Source organism: Onychomys torridus, chromosome 9, assembly GCF_903995425.1.
Source record: "Onychomys torridus chromosome 9, mOncTor1.1, whole genome shotgun sequence".
In the NCBI taxonomy this organism is placed as follows: domain Eukaryota; kingdom Metazoa; phylum Chordata; class Mammalia; order Rodentia; family Cricetidae; genus Onychomys; species Onychomys torridus.
This window is the reverse complement of record NC_050451.1, coordinates 105181709-105204317: the sequence shown is the minus strand read 5'-3', so window position 1 is coordinate 105204317 and position 22609 is coordinate 105181709. Positions and strand designations below refer to the sequence as shown.

General features: G+C 37.7%; 1 protein-coding gene across 2 annotated transcripts in view; it reads right to left on the bottom strand.

The window, feature by feature from the left end:
* Positions 1-22609, bottom strand: part of Gpc6 (glypican 6) — a 1076942-nt gene that overhangs the window by 527626 nt on the left and 526707 nt on the right. For both annotated transcript variants that reach the window (XM_036199808.1, XM_036199809.1), the window contains exon 3: positions 17380-17771. In XM_036199808.1, coding sequence (XP_036055701.1) covers positions 17380-17771 — 392 coding nt within the window. The remainder of the gene's footprint in view (positions 1-17379; positions 17772-22609) is intronic.

The window sequence follows — 22609 nt, the reverse complement described above, 5'->3', positions numbered from 1 at the left end:
CAACAGAATAAGCCCATTCTCAAGTTGAAGCAGTAAGACCGAGGGCACCAGCGTGCAGCTGAGGAGGGAGAATACTTTTGTCTGGGACCTTTCAGTTATGCGCTGGAGACCTGAGGAGATGGATCAGTAAATATTCGGCTTTCATTTTACCCTATGGAGCTGCTTAGAAAAAAACTTGGAACATCTGTGTTAGAGTTACAGACTCATTAAGACTTGAAATTTCCCAGGAATAATTGTGAAATTATTTGTAGAATTTATTGGCTGGACTTGATAGTGCAGAATGAAAATATCTTGCTGTGGTAGTGGTTCCTATTCTTTTAGGCCTGTTAATTTTATGTTTTCTGGGCAAGTCTGAAACATGAGAGGCTCTGACCCCTTTGAGGAGATGGGACAGCAGCCCTGCAGCACCAGAACAAGCCTATCCTAAATGCTTTGGACAGAATGTAAAAGAAAACAATAGGGTGTGATAGTGTGATAGCAGCTGAAGTTTACTTTAACAATAACACCATATTCTTTTGGCAAGCAATCATTCCTACTTTTCTTTACTTTGCACAATATGGCAGGGGTTTAATTAAAACTACAGGGAGACTCAGGCCCAAGAGAATCTTAGGTGTAGCTTACAACACCTGTGTTCCTAAAAAGAACTGCCCATATCTGAAGAACATCAGAAAAGAAAATTCTCCAGAGCACTTCCACAAGTTTGTCTGTGTTTGAAGACGGCAGCTGTAGCGCTGGGAAAGCAAAGCACTGATAGAAAGAAGCAATTCCTCTCAGCAGATCGTCCTTCCACTATTAGTATCCTCACCTTTATAAAACAGAAAAATCATGGTTCTTAACATTGAAATTGTTTTGCTAGACTTTTCTAATAAACTATTTTGGAATATAAGTTGTTTGTTTCCACATAAGATCACATCTGAAGGATGGATAAAACACCCAGCAGTAAAGTGTGAAGACTGAAGTTCAGATCCCTAGCTCCCTTGTAAATGTCAGGATGGCATAGTGGCCATCCTGTATTCCCAGTGCTTGGAAGGTAGAGACAAAATTCCCAGAGGATGCTGTCTAGCTATACTAGCCATACAGGCAAGCCCTGTTTCAAGGGAGAGATCCATGCTCAATGAATAAGGAGATCAATTGAGAAAGACTGCCAATGATTTTCTTAGGTCTCTCCAGGCATCCAAATGTATGCCCTCATCCACAAACATAGGCCCGTACACACATCTGAACATGCATAGCCATATGTATCTTCATCACATACACCTACACATGCAGACAAAATACAGTCACATCAGCCAGTAAGGTTTTATATCAGAATTAGCTTTTGAGGATCAAAATATTTGCTTGTATGCAAATGTCATAATGAAACTCAATCATTAACTATAATTTATATACATGACCTAAGTTGTTATGAAGGAACTGACATCATTGATTTTACCGCTAACTGCCACAGAACTTGGCACTCATGCTGACTTGAACACGTGTGATGGAAGTGTTTGGGTATTAAGCTCTGGCTTGCTAGAGAAAGGAGAAATAAATACTCTTACGAAAAATCTCCTGCCTTTTCCATACAAAAGTTTCTATTGACTAAATTTTTTTAAACCTATCTAAGGAAGTGGACAGACTTCTGCTAACTTGGAAGATTAGTGTTTAACATCTAGGAAGACAGGAGTTGATCTTTCTTTATTGCTCTGCACCTTATCCCTTGAGACAGGGTCTCACCTGAATATGAAGCTTACTGTTTCAGCAAGTGTGGTTGCCCACTGTGCTCCCAGGACCCACCTGTCTCTGCTTTCCCATCATGGAGTTATAAAATAAGTACAGATATATTTGGCTTTTATGTGGATGCTGGGGATTTGAAACCAGTTCCTTGTGGTTGCTTAATGTGTTTATGTGTGTGCATGTGTGTGCTCACATATGTATATGTGTGTGTGTGTGTGTGTGTGTGTGTGTGTGTGTGTGTATGCACGCATGCCAGTGCGCACATGCATGAGCATGCCCATAGAAAGGACGAGACCAACTCTTAGGTATCAGTTTCATCTGACCACCTTTGTGAAATCTGTGGATTGAACTGAGTTCAGGTTTTCAGACCTGCCTGCGAGCACCTCCACATGCTGGTCCATCTCACAGATGTTGAAAGTGTTTCTGTTTCATGTTACTCCTACACCTGGGAGTGTGTGGAATGAGGTCTTTTCTGTCACTTTCTAGGACCTCTGCAGATGAGATCCTGGAGTGTCAGTAAACAAGGAATTATGGGTAGGGCAGTAGGTAAAGAAGAGCTGTGCCCTTTTCCCATTCAGCCGATTTGATATACTGTCACTCTTACCTATTGATTTCAGAAACTACAGAAATAAAAACAAAATGTTGTTATTTAACTTTATCACACAATTAAATTTTAAACAGTGTTTTTCCAAGTTAGTGGAAGAATGTTCCAATCTTCCTGAGATATGTTTGAAACATTATAGTCAGTAGAAATTTTTGTATGATATTTTCATGCAGGATATTTTCCTGAGAGTATTTCTTTGTACTCTAGCAAGTAAGACCGTGTCATTCCCAGACACTCCCAGCAGACTTTATTTGTAATCATTCTTCAGCCTAAATTCCTCCCCAACTGTTAGGTGGCATGTGTCTTCTAACAAGGTACCATGATTGTTTTACTAGGATATACACGGAAGTCAAATGCAGGATTCAGTAGCAAACAATGCAACACTATTACTTTGACAGGGTTCTCTTTATCTCTCTCAGTATGTTAACTAGCATGACAAACTTTAAGTGCCAAGCTAATAATTGTTAATTGTTGAAAAACCATGTTGCACAGTAGATGTAGATGTTTGACACTGCCAAATGGACAGATTTGAATTTCTGGGCAATCCATGGAAATCCACCACACACAGATGTTCTATTGCTCAATAGCGTCTTTGAAATCTAAAGTGGTTTATGAACAGACCACCATCTTGTTATAAAAGTAAGCTGTGTTGTTCCCAAATTAGAATCCAGACAAAAGAAAGACTTTTCAAAGTCACATTCAAAGATTCATATAAGGCAGTCTGACCTACCACTTTCAATTTAATTTGAGTAGATGATGTATCCAGTTTCTCTCTTCTTAGAACATCTAAATGCCATATATAGATAGTTCTCAAAGGCCAACTTCACTTCTAAGACCCAGATAATTGTAAGTCAGTGTCCTCACTTTGCCAAAGAGAAGAGAAATGAGGTGACTGAAGTCAGAACTCAGCCTCAGACAGTGGCTATTCCTTGTCTATGAACTTTAGACTCTACCAAGGTGCTCCTTTCTTCCTCTGCTTTATGGCCCATCATACTACACTTAGGAGGAAATTATATTCATGTTACATACATGAATAATAGCACACAGCAAACTGTTCACAGTAGAGGAGGACACACTTTGTAATTATTCACCTTGCATGAACAAATTATTTATGTAGTTTTAAACTTTCAACAAAGCCTGGATTTTGTACCAGTTTGGAATTTGGACACCTGTTCATGTGAAACCTATACCTGGAAACGGGAGATGCATTAAGGCCAAAAGTCCACCATTTGTTGTATTTATAAGACTACATGAGTGAATTACTTATTTAAATGCTTATTTAGCTATTTATTCCATTTGTTTAGATATTTTTTATTTAATTTTGCAATACTGGGATGAAACCCAGAGCCTTACAAATACTAGGTGAACATTCTGTCAGGGAACTGTGTCTTTAGCTTCTTTAACTTTCTTTGAGTATGTATGAGCAATAGACTAAGGTTCAAAGATGGGTAATATCTGCCATTGCTATACACAGTTCATTTGCCTGGTACATGTTTTGTTTTGATATGGTAATTCTCCCACAGAAAGGATAGGTCATATTGATCATTGTACCCATTTCATCTGCCAAATAGTTCATGTTTAATAAATAATAAATGTTGGCTGAATGAGCGATGGACAAGTGCAGTAGCGGGTACATCCTACAGCTGGCTAAAATAACCCTGGCAGAATTTTTCACACTTGGATTGTTTTCAGATTTCTCACAGGAGCAAATGGATCTGAATGAGATCTTTCTTTCAATTCTTCATTCATGACAGCAGCCTTTTCTTACTAGTGGGCATGAACGATTAGGGTCTCTCAGTGGAAATTATTTTAATTACAGAAATAAGAACAGCTTAATTGTAAGTGTGTAATGCAAGCACTTTGCAAAGGAGAATAGTTGCTTTCCCTCTTCCTTCCCTCCTTTCCCTTTAGTAATTCTTACCACGCATAGTAAAGCATTTGTAAGACTGCAGCACCCTGCACATATCACTCTTCTATGTAACCACAGTGGAGAATCTACAATGTCAGTTCAGGAAGACTCTGAAGTCATTGGCACAAACTCCACTAATAATTTTATGAGCCGGGACTGGAGAGATGGTTAAGAGCACTCAGTGGATTTCCAGAGTGTAGTAAGAGTTTTCCTGCCTGGCCCACAGTCAGGACAAATCTCTCTTACCCGCCAGTCTCACAGTCACCAAGAAAGCACACAGAGACTTACATTGTTTACAAATTGTATGGCTGTGGCAGGCTTCTCGTTATCTACTTCTTCTATCTTAAATTAACCCATTTCTATTAATCTATACTTTGCCACATGGCCTGTGGCTTACCGGTGTCTTTACATGCTTCTTGTCATGGTGGTGGCTGGCAGTATCTCTCTACCCAGCCTTCCACTTCCCACAATTCTCCTCCTCCTTGTCCTGCCTACCCTATCCTTCTTGCCTGGTTACTGGCCAATCAGCACTTTATTTATACAGAGCGATATCCACAGCACCAGAGGACCTGAATTTGGATCTCAGCACCTATTTGGGTGGTTCCCAAGTGTCTATACTTCTGGCTCCAAGGAATCCCAAGTCCCTTTCTGCCTTCTTTGGGCATCTGCAGATATGTGGCCTGTACTTACACAGATATGTACATATAAATACAAAAATAAATCTCCAAAAAATTATTTTGTGAGCTAAATATTCCTAGGCTAGTTAGACAAAATAGCAGAAATCTAAGACATGAAGGCAAAATCTGGGGAAAACTCTGCTCCAGTAACTATGGAAATACTCTAGGTATCTATGTGAAGAGACAGCTGATACAGACATAAACACTGTGGAAATGAAGTAGATAAATGCAGATTCTTTACCCTCTGGTGTGTATAGAGCAATAACATTGTGTATGCATGCTAAAGGGGGTGTGTAGCTTCTCAACCTATACACTGACATTAATATTTCACACTTCTGCAACATCTTTGTTCCTGGATGTTCTTAAAAACTTTAAAGGGAGCTAATGTTCTGCTGCACAACTTCATGCCCCGAGGATTTGACATATCTGTTGTGAGGAGGTAGGATTCTAAAAAGACCTATAGTGTATCCTTTTCTAAGACCACCAGCTATTCAATGCAACTCTGACATTAAAGCATGAGACATGCTGACACATGTGGCTCTTGTCCAGGCATTAAAAGGCTGAAGGAAGGAAGAATACCACAGCATCCACTTTCTGTTTAGTATACACAACATGTGACTACATCAGTATTTGCTCAGAGAAATACTAAGGATGGGAGGTGTGCTCCTTCCTTGAGGACTAGTTTGCACTCCTCAGGATGAGGAGTGTAGCATTAATCTTAAAGAGTCTTATTAATAAAAACAAACCTGAAGCCAAGTATTGGGGTGAATGCTGGAAGATCAGAGAGGCAGAACAAACCACAGCTACCTCTCCTCACCAGTTCCTCAGCTGATCCTTTTTCCTCAGACTGGAAGCCTCTGAGTCATCATCCAAATGAATCTCCTCTGAACTTCTCGAAAGCCTGAAAGCTTAACCAGCCAAAAGCTTCTAGTTTATTGGTCTTCACGCCTTATATACCTTTCTGCTTCCTGACATCACTTCTTGGGATTAAAGGCGTGTGTCACCATGCCTGGCTGACTCCAATGTGGCCTTGAACTCTCAGAGATCCAAAGGGATTTCTGTCTCTGAAATGCTAGGATTAAAGGTGTGAGTGCCACCATTTTCTAGCCTCTGTATCTAGTGGCTGTCTGTTCGCTGACCCCAGATAAATTTATTAGGGTGCACAATGTTTTAGGGAACACAATACCACCACATGAGGAGGTTGGTGAATGTGCAAATATTAAGTCATGAAGGCATGGAAGATGGTGAAATCGGTTCTGGTAAGAGAGGGGTGAGGCTGTAGTTGTGTAGCTTGGGCTTCTTGCAGGACTCCTAACAGTGGGGGCAGGGCTGCCTCTGATTCTTTTGCCTGCATTTGGAACCCTTTTCCTACTACTGGGTTGCCTGGTCCAGCCTTGATGTAAGAGTTTGTGACTAGTCTCATAACTTATGCCACGCGTTTGGTTGATATCCCTAAGAGGCCTGATCTTTTCTGAAGGGAACCAGAGGAGGAGTGGATCTGGGGTAGTAAGGAAGTAGAGGGGGATGGGAAGAGAGGACAGAGGAGAAACCACAGTAAGTCAGGGTGTAATATATGAGAGAAGAATAAATAAAAAATAAAATAATAAAAAGAATTGCATGCTGTGTGAGACGCTCCCTGGACACTGGATAGCAATTTGTAAACTGCAGTGGGCTATGCAGCAAGCAAGAGAGAAAGAGAACAACACACCACAGGCTCTTCAGGCAAGCTACATGAGTAAAGGTTTCTTGAATAAAACAGGGCATGGACTTGGGACTAACGAAGAAACACCACAGGATGAGTGAGGGAAAAGACTTGAAGTCTATGCCTCTGCCTTCAGACTTGTCAAGCTGCTGTGGTGACTGCCATTTCTAGTGTATGTTTAACAAGTAGCCAAGCACTCCATAAACATGCTCAATTAGTGGATAAGCAGCACACTACTGGGATTTGTGACCAGGACAGTGATGTATCAAAATGGTATCTGACAAAGATAGTCTTGGGCGTTCCAAGTGAAGGCACAGAGTATATACCTGGGAAACATGGCTTGGGACAGCAACAGCCCAGGCCTGTTATAACCATAATTCAGATTTCAGTACACTAATAGGAAAGGGGAAAATATAACTTTGGTGTACTACAAAAAATGACTTTTTTGAGAGGCTACCATGTGATATGTATTGCTTAACTCTATTAAGTTCCAACTGTAGTTGGTTACTTTGTGGGACTACTGAGTACTTAAAAGAAAGCATGGGCCATGAAGGCTGAATAAAGGACAGAGCAGGAACTGGGGGTTTCATATAGGCAGGTTTTAGACTACCTATGTACTGGAAATACTCTGACACACTTGCAGTCTCTGGCATATATTTTAGACTCAGCAGTGACAAGCTGAGGGAAAAATCACAGTATATAGCTAAATTATGAGATGCTGACATTAAATTGCCTTGGCCCCTAAAATTGTGTCAAAGTTATGTTTAAAAAAGTTGCTTACTTAATGTTCAATATTTTCTTGAGGAAAGTGATTTTAAGTACCACAATAAATAGGTGTTTATATTCTAAATTAACTTAGTAGGTAGAATTATAAAATAAGTCCAACGTCAGCTCTCTAGCAGTGTGGGAATATAAGCCGATGGGAATTTGTCTACATCTCAAGCAACTCTGGACAGTGACATGATCTTCCAGATCCTGTAGGAAATACCAGCAAACAATCATGACTTGCAGAGAAGGAGTGATGCTAAACATCCTATAAAACTCATTTAAAACCCATAGAATCACTGAAAATGACCCGGTTCCTCTTACGGTGGTAGGAATTTGAGGAGAATCAATATTAACTTTGTCAAGACACAGTAACAGATGGAAATGGGTCATGTGACTCAGAGTGCCTTGATCTATTAAGACACTACCTCATGTTAGAAAGTTTTTTGAGAACTAAGCACTCCTGAGAGTTCCCTTCCTCCATTATAATTCAGTATTTTTTTTCTTGCTGATACTAACACCCATTGATATTTGCCACCTGCTATATCAATGAGTTTCTTCTCATTCCCTAGAGCAGACTGAAAATTACAGGGTAATCCATCTGTGATGATCTGTAACCTTCCTGGTGCTCTTCACATCCAGGGACACCAGTGGCATTACATATAGGACCTTCAAGGCTTTGGTGATGACAAATTTTTCAATTAAAAACAAAAGTCTCTATCTTATGTTAGAATTTGAATCAGGGACCAAAAGGAGCTATGCAGGACAAAACACTTCTTTCTTTTCCCTGTAGCCTGTGGAACTTTGAGGATAGTTGGCTACAAAATTAGTCTTCCTTGGATGACTTCTCATGTTTTTGTTATCTTAAGTAGAAGTATAATGTATTAAATCTTTATCTGTGCACTGTCCATTTCATTAGCTATTAGGCATGTGTGTCTCCTGAGCTGTGGAGTGTTGCTCATACAAAGTGAGACTTGTACAAACTACATACTGGAAACATGACAAAATGTGAATTAATGTAATCACAAAATGCAGGGAATCAATGCTATTATATGAAAACAACTCAGTTTATACAAAGCATAGGCAGTATCCTCAACTCTCCTTGGATACAAATTAATCTTTTGAGTCACTGAATTTGTTGATGGATAACCTTCAAGCGCCTATGTTTAAAGGGTACATATTAAGCTATTGCTAACTTTTCACTTACACTTTTGAAAACGGTTTACTTATTTTTATTTTATGAGTTTCACATACATATGTGAAGTGCATTCAAGCTGTTTTCACAAAGGCCAGAAGATCATACCTAATCCCTGGAACTCAAGGTACAGTTGGTTATACGCCTTGTGGTGCTGGGAACCAAATTTGAGTCCTTGAGGGACAGCAAGTGCTCTTAACCAGTGAGCCATGGCTCTGACTCATAGTTCATAATGTCTTCTAAAAATTAAGATGTGTACATCAATATTGTATTGACTATATATACATATGCCAATGCTTTGAGTAAATTGTGTTAAATAAAACATCATTAATTTTTCTCATTTGATGTTTCTATATGTAAAATTATAAAGTATATATGTGGCTGAAAGCACTCTATTTCATGCATTCCTGAAAGTTGTGGAGGTTTATGTCCTAAAAAAATCTTCATCCTTGAGTGAGACAGAGTGGAATTATAGCTCAGGAGCCATGCCATTCTAATCCAGAGTCCTCGTCTAATCAAAGAGATAAGAACCTTAGCTTCCTGTAGAACACATTAAAGGGTAAGGTGGCAGTGTGGGAGAAGTCCTATCACAGAGGCTGGGCTGGAAAGTGCTCCTGCACTTCCATTCATGTGAGCAGAGAGCTGCTTTGGTCTTGATAACATCATGATGGTGTTAACAAGTAGAATGTGAGGCCCCAGTGTAAGAGCCATTTCTGCGGAAGTGAACTACTAGAAGTACAGTGACTACAAGGAAAATCTTAGAGTGGGGAGGCTTCTTTCCTGGTCCCAGCATCAGGAACAAGGCAGGCTTTTCCTAGCTATTGATCTGTCAGTCACCTGATTAAGGAATGATGTTTACCTCATGTTGATGGCTGACACAAAGCTTTAAGGAGCTTTTATAAAGTCAAAGCCAAAGGGGTCAAGTACTAGCTGCTGGTGAAGTTCACTGGATGTATTCTCTAAAGACAGAATACATTACCACGCTAAATGCATTGAACAGCCTTGCCCCCACAAAGTCTGTATGTGCCCCACAAACATGGCCTCATTTGATTTTTATGTCTTCAGTTTTGCCAAAGGAAGAGATAGAGAAACACATCCATCTATTAGGAATAAAAGGCCAATAATTGCAATACATGGTAACAAATGCTGACTTCAGGATCAGGCCAAGTGCTCCAGAGATCAGCTTTGTATCACTGGATGGGGACATGGATGTTCAACATAATTCAAACCAACCATTTAGAAACTTCAGTTTCTTGCTTTGTGTTTATAAGTTCCAGCTTTGTCAAACCTTCCAAATGTAGAAATCACATTTTATATCAGTTGTCACAATTGCAAAACATTGTTTTGAAATCTTAAAGAAGGCATGACAGATAAAACATGTCCATGGGCCAGATTAGAACAAAGTTCACCAGTTGCCATTTGATTTAGACTCCAGTGTTTGGCTTGATAGAAAATACTGTTTTCCTTGCTCCCATTTCTTCCCCCATTTTATGCCTTCAAATATTTTTTCCTTTTTGGGAATATATATATATATGGACTTATAGTATAGAGAAGTTATCAGTAAAATTCAACATTGAAATACATAAAAAGTGAAATAGGCAGTTCCAGTCTACCATGAAGTTTGAAGTGCAAAGTTGAGGCAAGATCAACACACACATACACACCTCTCCCACACATGACACTATATATCACACCCACACGCAGACACACGCCTTCACAATACAAATGACACAATGGAAGCCAATGATGAATTACAAAAACATTTAAGGAATATTACTTTTTAAAGAAATATCACTGGTCCATGAAATGCATAGGATAGTTCAAAAGGAAGAGTTCAATGTTGAACATCTTATATGACTTATCAATGCAAAATTACATACAAGTTTACTAGACCCAAGCTTTGGAAATTAGTCATAAACAGGAGGTAGCTCAGTACAGCACTGCCTAGTGTATTAGCTTTGGTTGTCATCCTTAGACTACAATGATCAATGGACATTCATCTCTACACAGCACTTATATAGGGGTTTTATTTATTACCCTTTTATATTCTGTATTTTCAAAATAACAGTTTTGTTTGGTCAATCAATATTGATTTTAGTCAAAAATATGTGAAAATCTACAAAACTGTTTTTCTGATGACCAAGGAAAATTAAATACTGAGTTGATTTGAGTTGTTTAAATTTTCTTTGTGATTTGAGGAGGTAAAAGCACATTGGGTTGGGTGACTCTATAGGGCTGTGTCATCTTGTTAGTTCTTCTGGACCCATAATCACAATACAAATGACAGACTATAAATTGATCAGGACAGAGGGCTTGGGTAGAGTGGAGCAGAAAGTTTGACACCGTAGTAAAGGTTTTGTATGTCAGTATGGCTGAGGGGAGAAAAGCTCCATCTTGAACATGAAAACAAATCTGCACAAATAGAGAAGTCTTCTACCTGGATTCTCTCTTCCATCCAAGCCACAATGTCAGGATACAGTTTTCTCCAATGCAAGTAGATATTTGAAATATTTTATAGAAATAGTGCCATGAATATTTTATACAGTTATCTTCTGCCTACAAATGGGGCAGAATATCATAGGGTTCATCCTTTGAATAAAACCTTTTGCTGCAGGGACAGTCCAAATTTCGCTGGCCCAGCTGCTGGTCTAAATGACAAAATCCTCAGAAGGAGGGGATGAAGACTTCTGCAGGGCTTGCTTCTGTGCTATTTTCCACGGCACAACAGAATCAAGTGCTTCTCACTAAACATTGTTAGTTTTTGCTAAAATACAGTAAAATAAATGTTGACTTATGTTTTGATATATTTTTAGTAAGAGAATATGTTTTTTTACAAAACCAAGAGAAAAATTAAAATTTTAACACAATCTTATTTATAAATAAACATATTTCTTTACAGAAAGACATATTTGTACTTGTTATGAGAATGGTATGTGAAATGTTTTTATAATTAATACATTTATTAAAGTTTAAAATGTTCAATGAATGTTTTTTATTCTCAGGAATTCCACAGGAAATGAACACAGAGGCATTTATACTTCTGAATTTGTCAGATACTGTGAACTAGAGGGGAAGAAATTTCCATACATAACCCACTGCACTCTGCTGAGTATTAAATATGACAGTGGCATTTTTTTGGCATGTAGCACATCCTGCAAGGGCAAAAATGAGTTCAAATTTTCTGTTTATGCAACATACTTAAATGTCATCTGATGTTAACTTGGAGTCTCCATTGATTTTAGGCTATAGCTTTACTTCCATCTGAATGTCAAGGTCACCATTATCCTATTACTGACACTCTGAACTGTCCATTTTCACTCTTGGCTACCCCAGTTAGAGACAAGAAAATGCAGACTTTCAACATCATTTGGGATGATTACAGTATTCTGAATATAGGGAATTGATCCATCCTGGTTGTGCTGGATATCAATCAAGTTAAAGAGCTATAATGCACACACATGGAAAGGAGTAACCTTTGCATGCCACCACAAAGATAAGAGTAGAGAAAATTCACAGAATATAATAACGCGCCCCATCATTCTAACCAATAAATATCAATATGACCCAATAACTCATTTGAAAATATGCTAGCATGTGACATCTCTACCTAACCTCTTCTTCACTATGTGAGCATTGATAATGCAATATGTCTGTCAAGCTTTGTTAAAATTCTGCAGTGCACTGATATTACATGAGGGAATGTCCTTGTAACACCGAATCTTGGATGATGGAACAATAAAAGAGAAATCCTTAAATGTTTCAAGTTTGGCCTATGATATCACACACCCTTGGTTACCTCCTGTCTGCACTCCGAATCTACTTTAGATGGGGACCTAATTACATGTTTCTTAGAGTTAGAACAACTTGTTTCCCAGAGCTTTCTGGCAGGAATTACATGAGTGCATTTAGAGATAAATATCCAATAATAGAAGCAGCATTGACACTGGGATAATGTCTTATGTCTACTTTTCCTTATGAAGTTATTTTTGAAGCACAGTTCTTTGAGTTACAGCCCTGGAGTTTTATCCTCTGGGTTTAAAAAAACAGCAACAACTGTGATGTACTCTAATTGGCAACCAGTGGATGCTCCCTATTAGTAACAAAGGTAGCTTGTCTGTTTGTAGCACACATTTCCCATTGCCCAGAGGAATTCTTACTGTGGGGCATAGGCAAACAGTAGACATGCCACTCAATTGGTTTTACTAAGTTCATAATGGTTGTAAAAACAGACACTATATCTTGGGGGTAAATTCTGGTCATTAAAAAAATGGTAAAGGAAAACTGAATAGAGAAAAGGTAAAATGCCAACAACCAAAGTATGTAAAAATTTACCCATTCTTTGCATTGTTCCAGAACAGTGTATTTCAAGTTTGCAGGTAGCTCAAAAATATCTATAGTATCTTTAGATAAGCATTTATTGTTTCCAAATATATCAAAGCTGGATATCTAATAAAGTTCCCTTTTAGATCATGGTACTCTTCAGGTGATAGGTACCACAGACGTTCTCATTTTATATCTTAAAAATTTTCTAAACTTCAAATATTAAAACAGAATACAATTTCCCCCATAAGTAGAATATACAGTGCTTCTTTCAGAATGGTTTTCCATTGTGGTCAGAGGGCCCGAAGTAGAGATATTTACTGTGGTAGATGGTCTACTTTTTAGTGTTCTTAGTTAAAAGCACCAGCACGCTCAGGAAACACAGGCAGAATAAAAATTCCTTTGTTTTTCTAAAACTGAAAAGCCACACTTGCCTTTCAAAGTAAAAGAAGAAAGACTAGACATACAAATGACAGTATTTGTTAATACTCCAGGTGTAATGGTTCTCAGCTCTGTTACTGACTCAGTTTTTATGAAATAAATCAATGACATGACTTGCAAAATTGATGTGATTGATCTTGGCACAATTTTCAGCTTTTACCTACCAAAGTAACTTGTGTGTGTGTGGGGGGGGGAGGGATAAGCAAATATACTTGCCTGTGCTTATACCTCTGTTTGTGTATATGTGTGCATGGACAGAAGGACAATGATAGCTATTGTTCCTCAGGTACCACCCACAGTTTTATTTTCTTATTTTGTTTGAGGTACTGTCTTCCACTAGCCTGGAACTCACCAAGTACTTTAGGTTGGCTGGTCAGTGAGCCCCCGAGGAGCACTCCTGTTACTACTACATGGCTCAGTACTGAGATTAAAGGCTTCTCCCCCCCCCTCCCCGTGTGTGTGTGTGTGTGTGTGTGTGTGTGTGTGTGTGTGTGTGTGTCTTCTAGGGTTTGAACTAAGGGTCTTATGCTTATAAACATTTTACTAACTTACCTACATGCCTGGCTAGGCTGTTACTTTTATAAAAGAAATGAGAAAAAGTCAGGCTTTTTGTCTGTAAATGGAGTAATTGTGGACCAGGCAAGACACCAGAATGATTACTATATTGTCCTCTGTGATGAAAGTTAGAAACTTCACGTGAGCAGACATGCAGTTAAGATCTCTTTAGGAAACCCTGTGTATACTTTCTGGAAAGCCTTTAGAGTAGCTGTTAGCATCCATGTGTCTGCTCACTAATGGGTGTACATAAAAAGAGGTTAATAATGGATCTTTAGTAGAGTTAAAATGATGAAAAATAGACTTACTCCATTGCTTTAATGCAGTAAATACTACATTATCAAAGCTGGTTTGTACATTCATTTTTAGAAACTTGCTTGTTAAATCTACCAAGAACTATTAAGCATAATCTAAAGAAGGGTTAGCAAGTGACAAAAAGGGAATTCATAATCATGATTATACCTACACAGGTAAAAAGAGCCATGGTTGGACAACTGGTAAAGAATTTCCTTACATTAATTTCTTTGATTAAAAAAATATTACATGTAATGCATGAAGACACCTCTCTGACCCTCTGTATCTAGTACTCAGCTTAAAAATACCGGTCAATAACTTCAAATGCTTCCTGTATCATTTCTTGACTGTATGTCCCAAAATCATGTATACCATCATGCAATTCTGTTTTCAGTCTGAAGATTCTGAGTTTACCTCATTTATTATTTTTGCACATTCTTGAGTAGTATTGCTTAGCTTCACATTGTTTTAGCTTTGTATAAATCATCTTTGGTGATTTGTGTGTTTTCTTCTTGAAAAAAGCTTTGTGAGATCCAAACATTGAGTATAGTATAGCTCACATTTGTGCTCCAAAGGACTCCACAGTGTTTAGAGATCATTGTTGATAGAGTCAAGATTGGGCAATTAAGATGTTTTTGAAAATAATTCTACATGTCTACTTGGATACATACATGTCAGTCACTTGGAGAAGAACTGCAGTTATAGGGTATGGATATGTTCAACTAGACATGTGTTTTCAATTTGTTTAACTAAAGTAGGGGTGTTATACTCACTCTACAAAAATACGAAAGACCCTGCCACTCCATGTTGTGCAACTCTTGGCATATTCAAAACTAGTAATTGACACAGAAAATAAATTGTAGCTCGCTGATCCTAGCTATTCATTTGAGAATCATTCAATTCTTCATGTAGAGCTTTGCCTACAGTCACAAAATATTATTTCCCCATTTTTTAGGATAGAAAAAGCACCATTTGTATCCATAAGATGGCAAGCCTAAGTTTAAAAAATAATTCTTTTGAGGTCCACAAATTAATCTTCTCCTTTTTAATAAGGAATTTCTCAATTATGGTCTGTCAAAACATTTGCCTCATAATGCTGTTTTGCCAAAGAAGCACATTTCCCAGTCAAAACAATTAATTAGAAGTTATTAATGATACTTTCAAAGAATTAAATTGTCACTGAAATAAAAGGAGAAATTGGAGGGAACCAAATTCCCAAAACTTGATGATGGAAATATCTACCTTTGAATTTTCCACAAACTATACCCCAAACCTCTGCAGTTGCTGCTTAGAGAAAGAAAGAAGTTGGCTTTGTATAATATAGCCCTCACAAACTGAAAAACCTGAAGGTGACATTCTGCTCATGGTTGGTCTCTGATGTGCTACATAAACAGGGACAAGTTAGAATCTGACAGATACCCAAGAGTGAAACACCCTGAGAAAAAAACAAGCAAAGAATCCCAGGCAGTTATTAAAGGCATTCTCTGAGGAAAAAGAAAAAAAGTCATTAGACTACATTTCACGTTAGTTCCTTAAATGTTTTATAAGAAAATGTATACTTTCTTGTAGACTTGGAATCTTCCAAGACCATGCTCCATAAAATGTTACTCACATTCAGGTGGAATTAACACAAACAACCAGAAACAGTGCACAGACTCATTAATGCTTTTCACCTCATGCTTCCTAAACAGACATTTCATCCTTCAGCAAGGGTGAAGGCCTCCCTCCTAAAATCTGTGACTACATTTTAATTTAAGTTATTGAACTACAATTTAATCAAAATTATCCCTTACAGCAAGATATATCTTGGTCACGGTATATGGACCTACCTTTCCTTCTTGTACTTTTTTGTATTTTACAGAGCATCCCTGTCGAATATATCTTGCTATTCCACTTGCCTTCTTCCATATTGAACCACTTCTGAGGAACTTGTTCCTTTGATAGGTCAAATATTGCTGATATCCAATGATAAATATTGCATCAACCATCTTTGCTATATGACCTTCATAGCATTGCATCCCTTACAATTATTGCTTTAAAAATCTATTTTTAAAATGCTTCCATATGCTGTAACTTTCTAGAAACTGATAATTTCTAAAAATTTATTGCTAGAAATTTTCTGAGATACCATAGAGAGATATGTTTAAGAGTGTAGACTACACTGTCTTTATGCCAAGAGGTAAATGATGAGACAGAAAGGAAGAACAAAAAAGAAATATTGCAGGGTAGGACCAGTAGAGGAGAAAAGAAAAGAAGAAAAAGAAAAAACAATTCTGTGGCTCTTGGGCACAGACCTGCAATAAAAAAATACTGTTTGGCAATAATCTCTGTACAAATATGACCTTCTTTAAGAGAGATAATACCAGGCTCCTTTTATATATTGTTTTCCCTTTACTTCTTATATAAATCATCTTTTAGGCTATTTCTAGGGCTGACCTCATAAATGGGCAGGCCCACCTCATAAGAGCAGTTAAATGTCAAGGCAGAGCTTAAACAGAAGCAGATATGCCCTATGCAGGAAATGTTCAATGTTGAAAGCCAGTGGCCCAGAACGATCCCTTGCATTAAAGGTTTACAGACATTATCCTCAAGGCCCCAAAGTGGATTAGTGATTTATCTTTTTCATAAGTCCAACACAACACACAGCATGGAATTACAAAGATAAAGGATAACCCAAGGGACTGTCGTCCAGAACCCCCAGTTTGTATCCATTAGTGCCCCATCTCCACCCCATGTGCCAGGCAAGGGCTCAGCTCACCTTTAAGGAGCTGTACCACTCTGATGAAGAAGAAACTCTACATGCCGCTGCCCCGTGTCTCCTCGCAGCACCTTGGGAGATTGTTTCATTTGCTGGAGTACTAGAACCTGAGTGGACTGTTGCATGAGTGTTTCTGATTCCCTAGTCTTTGATGTGATGATGTTAATTGCAAGACATTTTGCTTGAACAGTATTCCTCATGAAAACTCTGCTACACTGTTGATAAATATTTGCATTAATTGCCAAACCCTATGGAATTGCTTGAAATGCTTTTTCTTGTAAAAAGAAAGAAAAAAAAATAGATTTAAGCCTGGACATTTACCTAATGCCTTTAAGAGCAGAGACCACTTGGGATGAGAATGTTTGCCTTGATTTGTTTTATAAACTTTATGTTTTTAAAGAAAAGAGAAGGGTCAACTATGGAGATGACACACTCTCAGTTACCTTGGAAACTCGATTGGCAACTTCTCTGCCCACTGTCAGGCCCTGGACGAAGGTGCGAGCAGCAATGAAGGCGCGCGTGACTTGAATCTTCAGTTTCCGGGGCACATCTCCGAAGGGTTTCAGCTGGTCTGTGTACTTGCTCACACATTCCAGGTAGTCCTCGCTGAAGTGATATTGTGGGTTTATCAGCTGGAACATCCGCTCCAGGAGCCGAGCCCAGAAGTCATTCAGCATCTCCTCCAGGTTGACATTACCCCCTGTGTAGTATCTTTTCAGCTCAGTGAAGAGGTCCTGGAATACCTCCGAATTCTGCATATACAGCATGCCGTAGGTCCGGACAAACATGTCATTTAGGGACTTCTCTGCATTCTCCAGCAGCTCTCGGAAAAATTCTAGAGAGCAAATAAGAAAGAAGTCATAAACAAATTATCTGTAGAAAGCCCCACATCACCATTTACCTCAACAACTTCTGTTCTCTTTATTTTGCAATGTTGAGGCTCGACTCTAGGCCCTCACACATGCAAGGAAAGTTCTCTACCATTCAGCTACGTTCTTAGCACACCAGAAGCAAATTTAATGTGCAGCTATACAGGAAAAACAATCCTATGATTAAGCTATTAGTGGACTATTGAGGAGCAATGTGATTCAATTTACAACTATTATTTTCAAGTACACTAAGAAATCAGAAAACCCCATGATTTAGAGTTTAAAACATATCAGTTAATATTAGATTACCAATCAATGCCCATCCAAATATAGCTCAGTTTTTCTTCCAAGTATTACTAAATTTTAAAAAAATCTCATGAATTGATAGATGATCAAAATAGACTGCAAACATAATAGGCAAAGGTTTATCATGAATGTAATAACAAATGCATACTGATAAACACATTTTCTCTGCCTATTTACAAACTGGTTTAGCTGTAGGTTGTAATTCACTTAAATTGCTTGTGTTTGGAAAAGGTGTGCTATAATTAACGTAATATTTTTGATTCTCTCAAATTCTTTTCAACCAATTGACTATGTCCAGAGACTTATCATGCAATTTTATCACTTAATGATAAAGCTATGGAGAACATAACTAAGATGGCTTTATTGAATTAGAGAACCACAGGATACCTTGGATTATCATTGTAAATATGAACTATCATTTTATAGAATTTGAGCAAAATACTGACAGCTGGCCTTTCTGATTTGTAGTTTTCATGTGAAAAACACATATCAACAAAAGAATCCTTCCTTCCCACATGTGGGTGTTTCTAAATTTACTGGTCCACTAAAATGTAATTAAAGGCAATGGATGCAAGCAGCCTCACTGGTGTTCCAGTTTGCCAGAGATACATAAGAATAGAAGTCATTCTACAAATGAGCACCTGGGGAAAACTACATCAAGGTTCTCATCTCATTTTCAGAGTGTAATTGAGTGAAAAGGGGCTAAGAGGAGACGATTCTTTGAGTTTATCAGTTTTTTCTGTCCCTGGAAGCCATGTCCTCCTTACCTAGAAGGAAGGATGGCTTCCAGGTGCAGGGTCCAATGGAGACCCACAAGTTTCAAGGGTTCCAAGTAGTAACAAGAGAACATCTCTCATTTGTGAGCCAGGCACAGTCTCTGAAAACACAGAAGCGAAGGTTGTTGAATCCTCCTCTGCAGTGTCTCCAGAAATGAATTTGGTTTTTCTCAGAAATTGGCTGAGTGAGCATTTGAGTCTAGAACTTCCAGATTCATTGGAAATTAAACATCTTCCAAATAGTTAATTTGTGTCCCTACTGATAATAACTATTTTATGCTGTTTTCAAACATGGTCCAAGTAACAGATTTAAAGAGGACGCTGTTGTCTTTCTTGGAGAAAGATTTTTTATATTGGTATTTTTATTTTAATAAAAGATTAGTACATAGAAATAATAGGGAAACTAGTTCCAGTCCAACAGACATTAGCTAACCCTAATTGCAATAGGATTTTTCAATTTAATAAAAGATTAAATATTTCCCCCCAATTTGTAACATATTTCCACATAGTTTTTCTTTCTGTACATTACTTTTCTTAAATATAGAAGTTCTGTTTGTCACAGACATGTGGTGACATTTTATTTGTTTGTTAATAAATAAAACTTGCCTGGCAATCAGGGGGAAAAGGCCAGCTGCTTCAAGTAAACAAACAAGTCAGGCAGTACATGTCCTTAATCCCTTAGCAGGCAGGATATTTGTGTGTTCAAGGCCACACTAGGAAACAAAGCAAAGTGTGGTGACACATGCCTTTAATCTCGGTACCAACTATAGAGATCTGGAGGTCTGTAGAGACAGATAGTGACACAGCTGTATAGGAAGAGGAAGTGAGGTAGCTGGGCGAAGAGAGCCAATGAGAGGGCAGAAAAGCAAGGCATATAAAGCATGGGAAGACAGGAAGTCGCACCATTTGGAAGCTGCAGAGTTGGTAAGGTAAGGTTGGCTGGTGGCTGATCTCTAAAGCTTTCACCCCTATATTTGGCTCCATGTTTTTTATTTAATAAGACTATTTAGAAATTCATCTACATTTGGTGCCCAACATGGGGCTTGAACCCATGACCCTGAGATTGAGTCGCATGCTCTACCAACTGAGCCAGCCGGGCCATTGTACACACCATGAGAAGCCCCATGTTGGATGCTAAATGTAGTTGGAAGTTTCTCTGTGCCCCAGCCTGCCAGTGGTCAGACATATCTCTCCTACTCGTGTCCCCCAAGGAAATGAGGGAAGCTTAGATTAATTACACAGAGGCTTAGATTAATTATAACTGCATGGGATGCCTCAAGCTTTTTGCTAGCTAGCTCTTATATCTTAAATTAGCCCATAACTACTAATCTATGTATCGCTACATGTTCTGTGGCTTTACCTACGTCCCGTTACATGCTGCTCCTTGGGCGGCTCTCTAGAATCTCTCTCCACATTCTTCTTTGAATTTTCTGCCCGCCTCTAAGCTGCCTTGCCATAGGTCAAATGGCTTTATTTATCAACTAATCAGAGCAACACATATTCGCAGAGTACAGAAAGATATTCCACAGCACTTCCCAACTTTTCAGTTTCAGGAAACAAGACTGCTTTTATAATGTACCACAACTATATAGAGATCTATGTATGTATATATATGTATATATGTATATATAAAAAGAGCTATCTTCTAAGGTCCAGTCTCTGCATAATGCAAAAGTGCAGTGCTTATTCCTTGCTTGAATAGTCTGTGAGACTGGATCATAAGAAAATTTAACAGTTTATTTAGTCTCCATACAGAATCTGTATAATTTTTCTTCAAGCAAGAGAATATATTTTTTATTTATTCTCTATTAATTCTCTAATAATATGTAAAATTACTTTACATATTATTAAACCTCTGTAATTGAGAAGAAGTTTGAAATGTTAATATTCCTGATTTGATCAGGATATGTTAGATATATGTATTGAAAATCACACACACAAATATATACAATGGTGTGCTAATCAATAATTTTAAATGTGCTTAAGGATAAGGAAATAGAAACAACTCTAATTTAATGATTATTACACTATAAACAGGTATCAAATTATCAAAATGCCCATAAATTTCTACAATTAAAATCTTACATAAGAAAATATAAATTGAAGATATAAACTTTTTAACATTCAAGATATAGTAAAGGACTATCAAAGCAGATAATTAGATACACTGCTTGTCAACTTGACATATAACTATATGAAATCAAGTGCCTAACAAAAACCTTTCATAAATAGCTAGCTAGTTGGTCCTAAAATGGAACAATAAAATTATTAATATTTTATATCCAAGTATTAAAATATCTTAAGTAAATCCTTTAAGTTTAGTACCAAGAATGAAGACAGCTTGGGTACTTAGCCAGGAGGAGGGAGACAGGCGTTATAGATTGTGAAAGAAGAGAGAAAAGAATGGAAAAATCACTGAACTGAAAACTACTAATATAAAGACCGGAAAGTGTATTCTAATCAAGAGCTCCGAAAAGCCTATTCATTTATCTTGTTTTTGAGGTCAATTGTTTTGTTGGACTCTGGAATTAAAACTTAATTTACTGAACACACAGTAGTGCCTTCTGCAATGAATAGTTAGTAATCAAGAGTGTGGAGTAACTTTATAAAAAAGAGAAACATTATATTAGATAGCGAGATGATAGAAAGATAGATAGATGATACCTTGCTAGATAGATAGGTAGGTAGGTAGATAGAAAGATGGATGGATGATAGAGACAGACAAATAGTGCTGGATCATCCTACTGGACCTCCTTCTTCACCAAAGATAACATAATACTTACCTCCAGAGATGAAATTGCATTTTCCTATTACTAGTGGTGATTTCACTAGGCATTTTCCTCTTATAACAAAGGAATTCTTATATACTGGGCATAACCCCATTTGGAAGGTGATTGGCTAAAAATGATGGCCTGCTTATTCTATCTTATTCTTTCTTTTGTCTAAATTAGTATTCATTGTTGAATACAGAAACTAAGATATTATAATTTGATCCATTTTCCTCAAGAAACATTTTATTAGGCCAAGCATAGTGGTAGAAAACTATTATTTCAGCATTTGAGAAGTTTAGAAAATTTAGGAAGAAAGATAGCCATTCTAGGCTAATTAACAATATGCTTATCAAACAGAACAAAAATAGAAACAGAGGTAAGAGAATAATCATTACATTCTAAGGTAATGCTTTTGTCTAAGGGTGTTCCATTATCTAATAAGTTTGCTACTAAAGAAGCAAAACTAATGTCCACCAGTACAGCATCACACTTCATGTTCTTCAGGCCTGTAGACATCTGCCTTTTGAAGGGTGACTCTTTGAACTAAGGATTTTATGCCTGGATGATACTTATTTCTCAGGAAACCAAACAGAATTGAGATTTGGAAGACAGTTATCTCATCCATTTTGTTGATGAAATATCATGTCCTAACATATCAAAGACAATAAAATTCAGGAGAAATAAAAGAAAAGGCAATCTCAGTATAACCCTTTGTTTAATAGTAAAGGGCAAAGCTCACATCTGAGAAAGCCTTCAGTCAACAAAATTTCTCATCTATGAGACACAGTTTGGCTGAACAAAATGCTATTTGATTTTTCTTTTCTTTCCTAATCACAAAATATACATCAAAGGTAGCTGCTCAAGGCTCAGGGATGCTTCATAGGTGCACCAAAGAACTTTCCCAGCCAGCATTAGCCTTGGGAAGATTCGATTCATCTAGAGAGGATATTT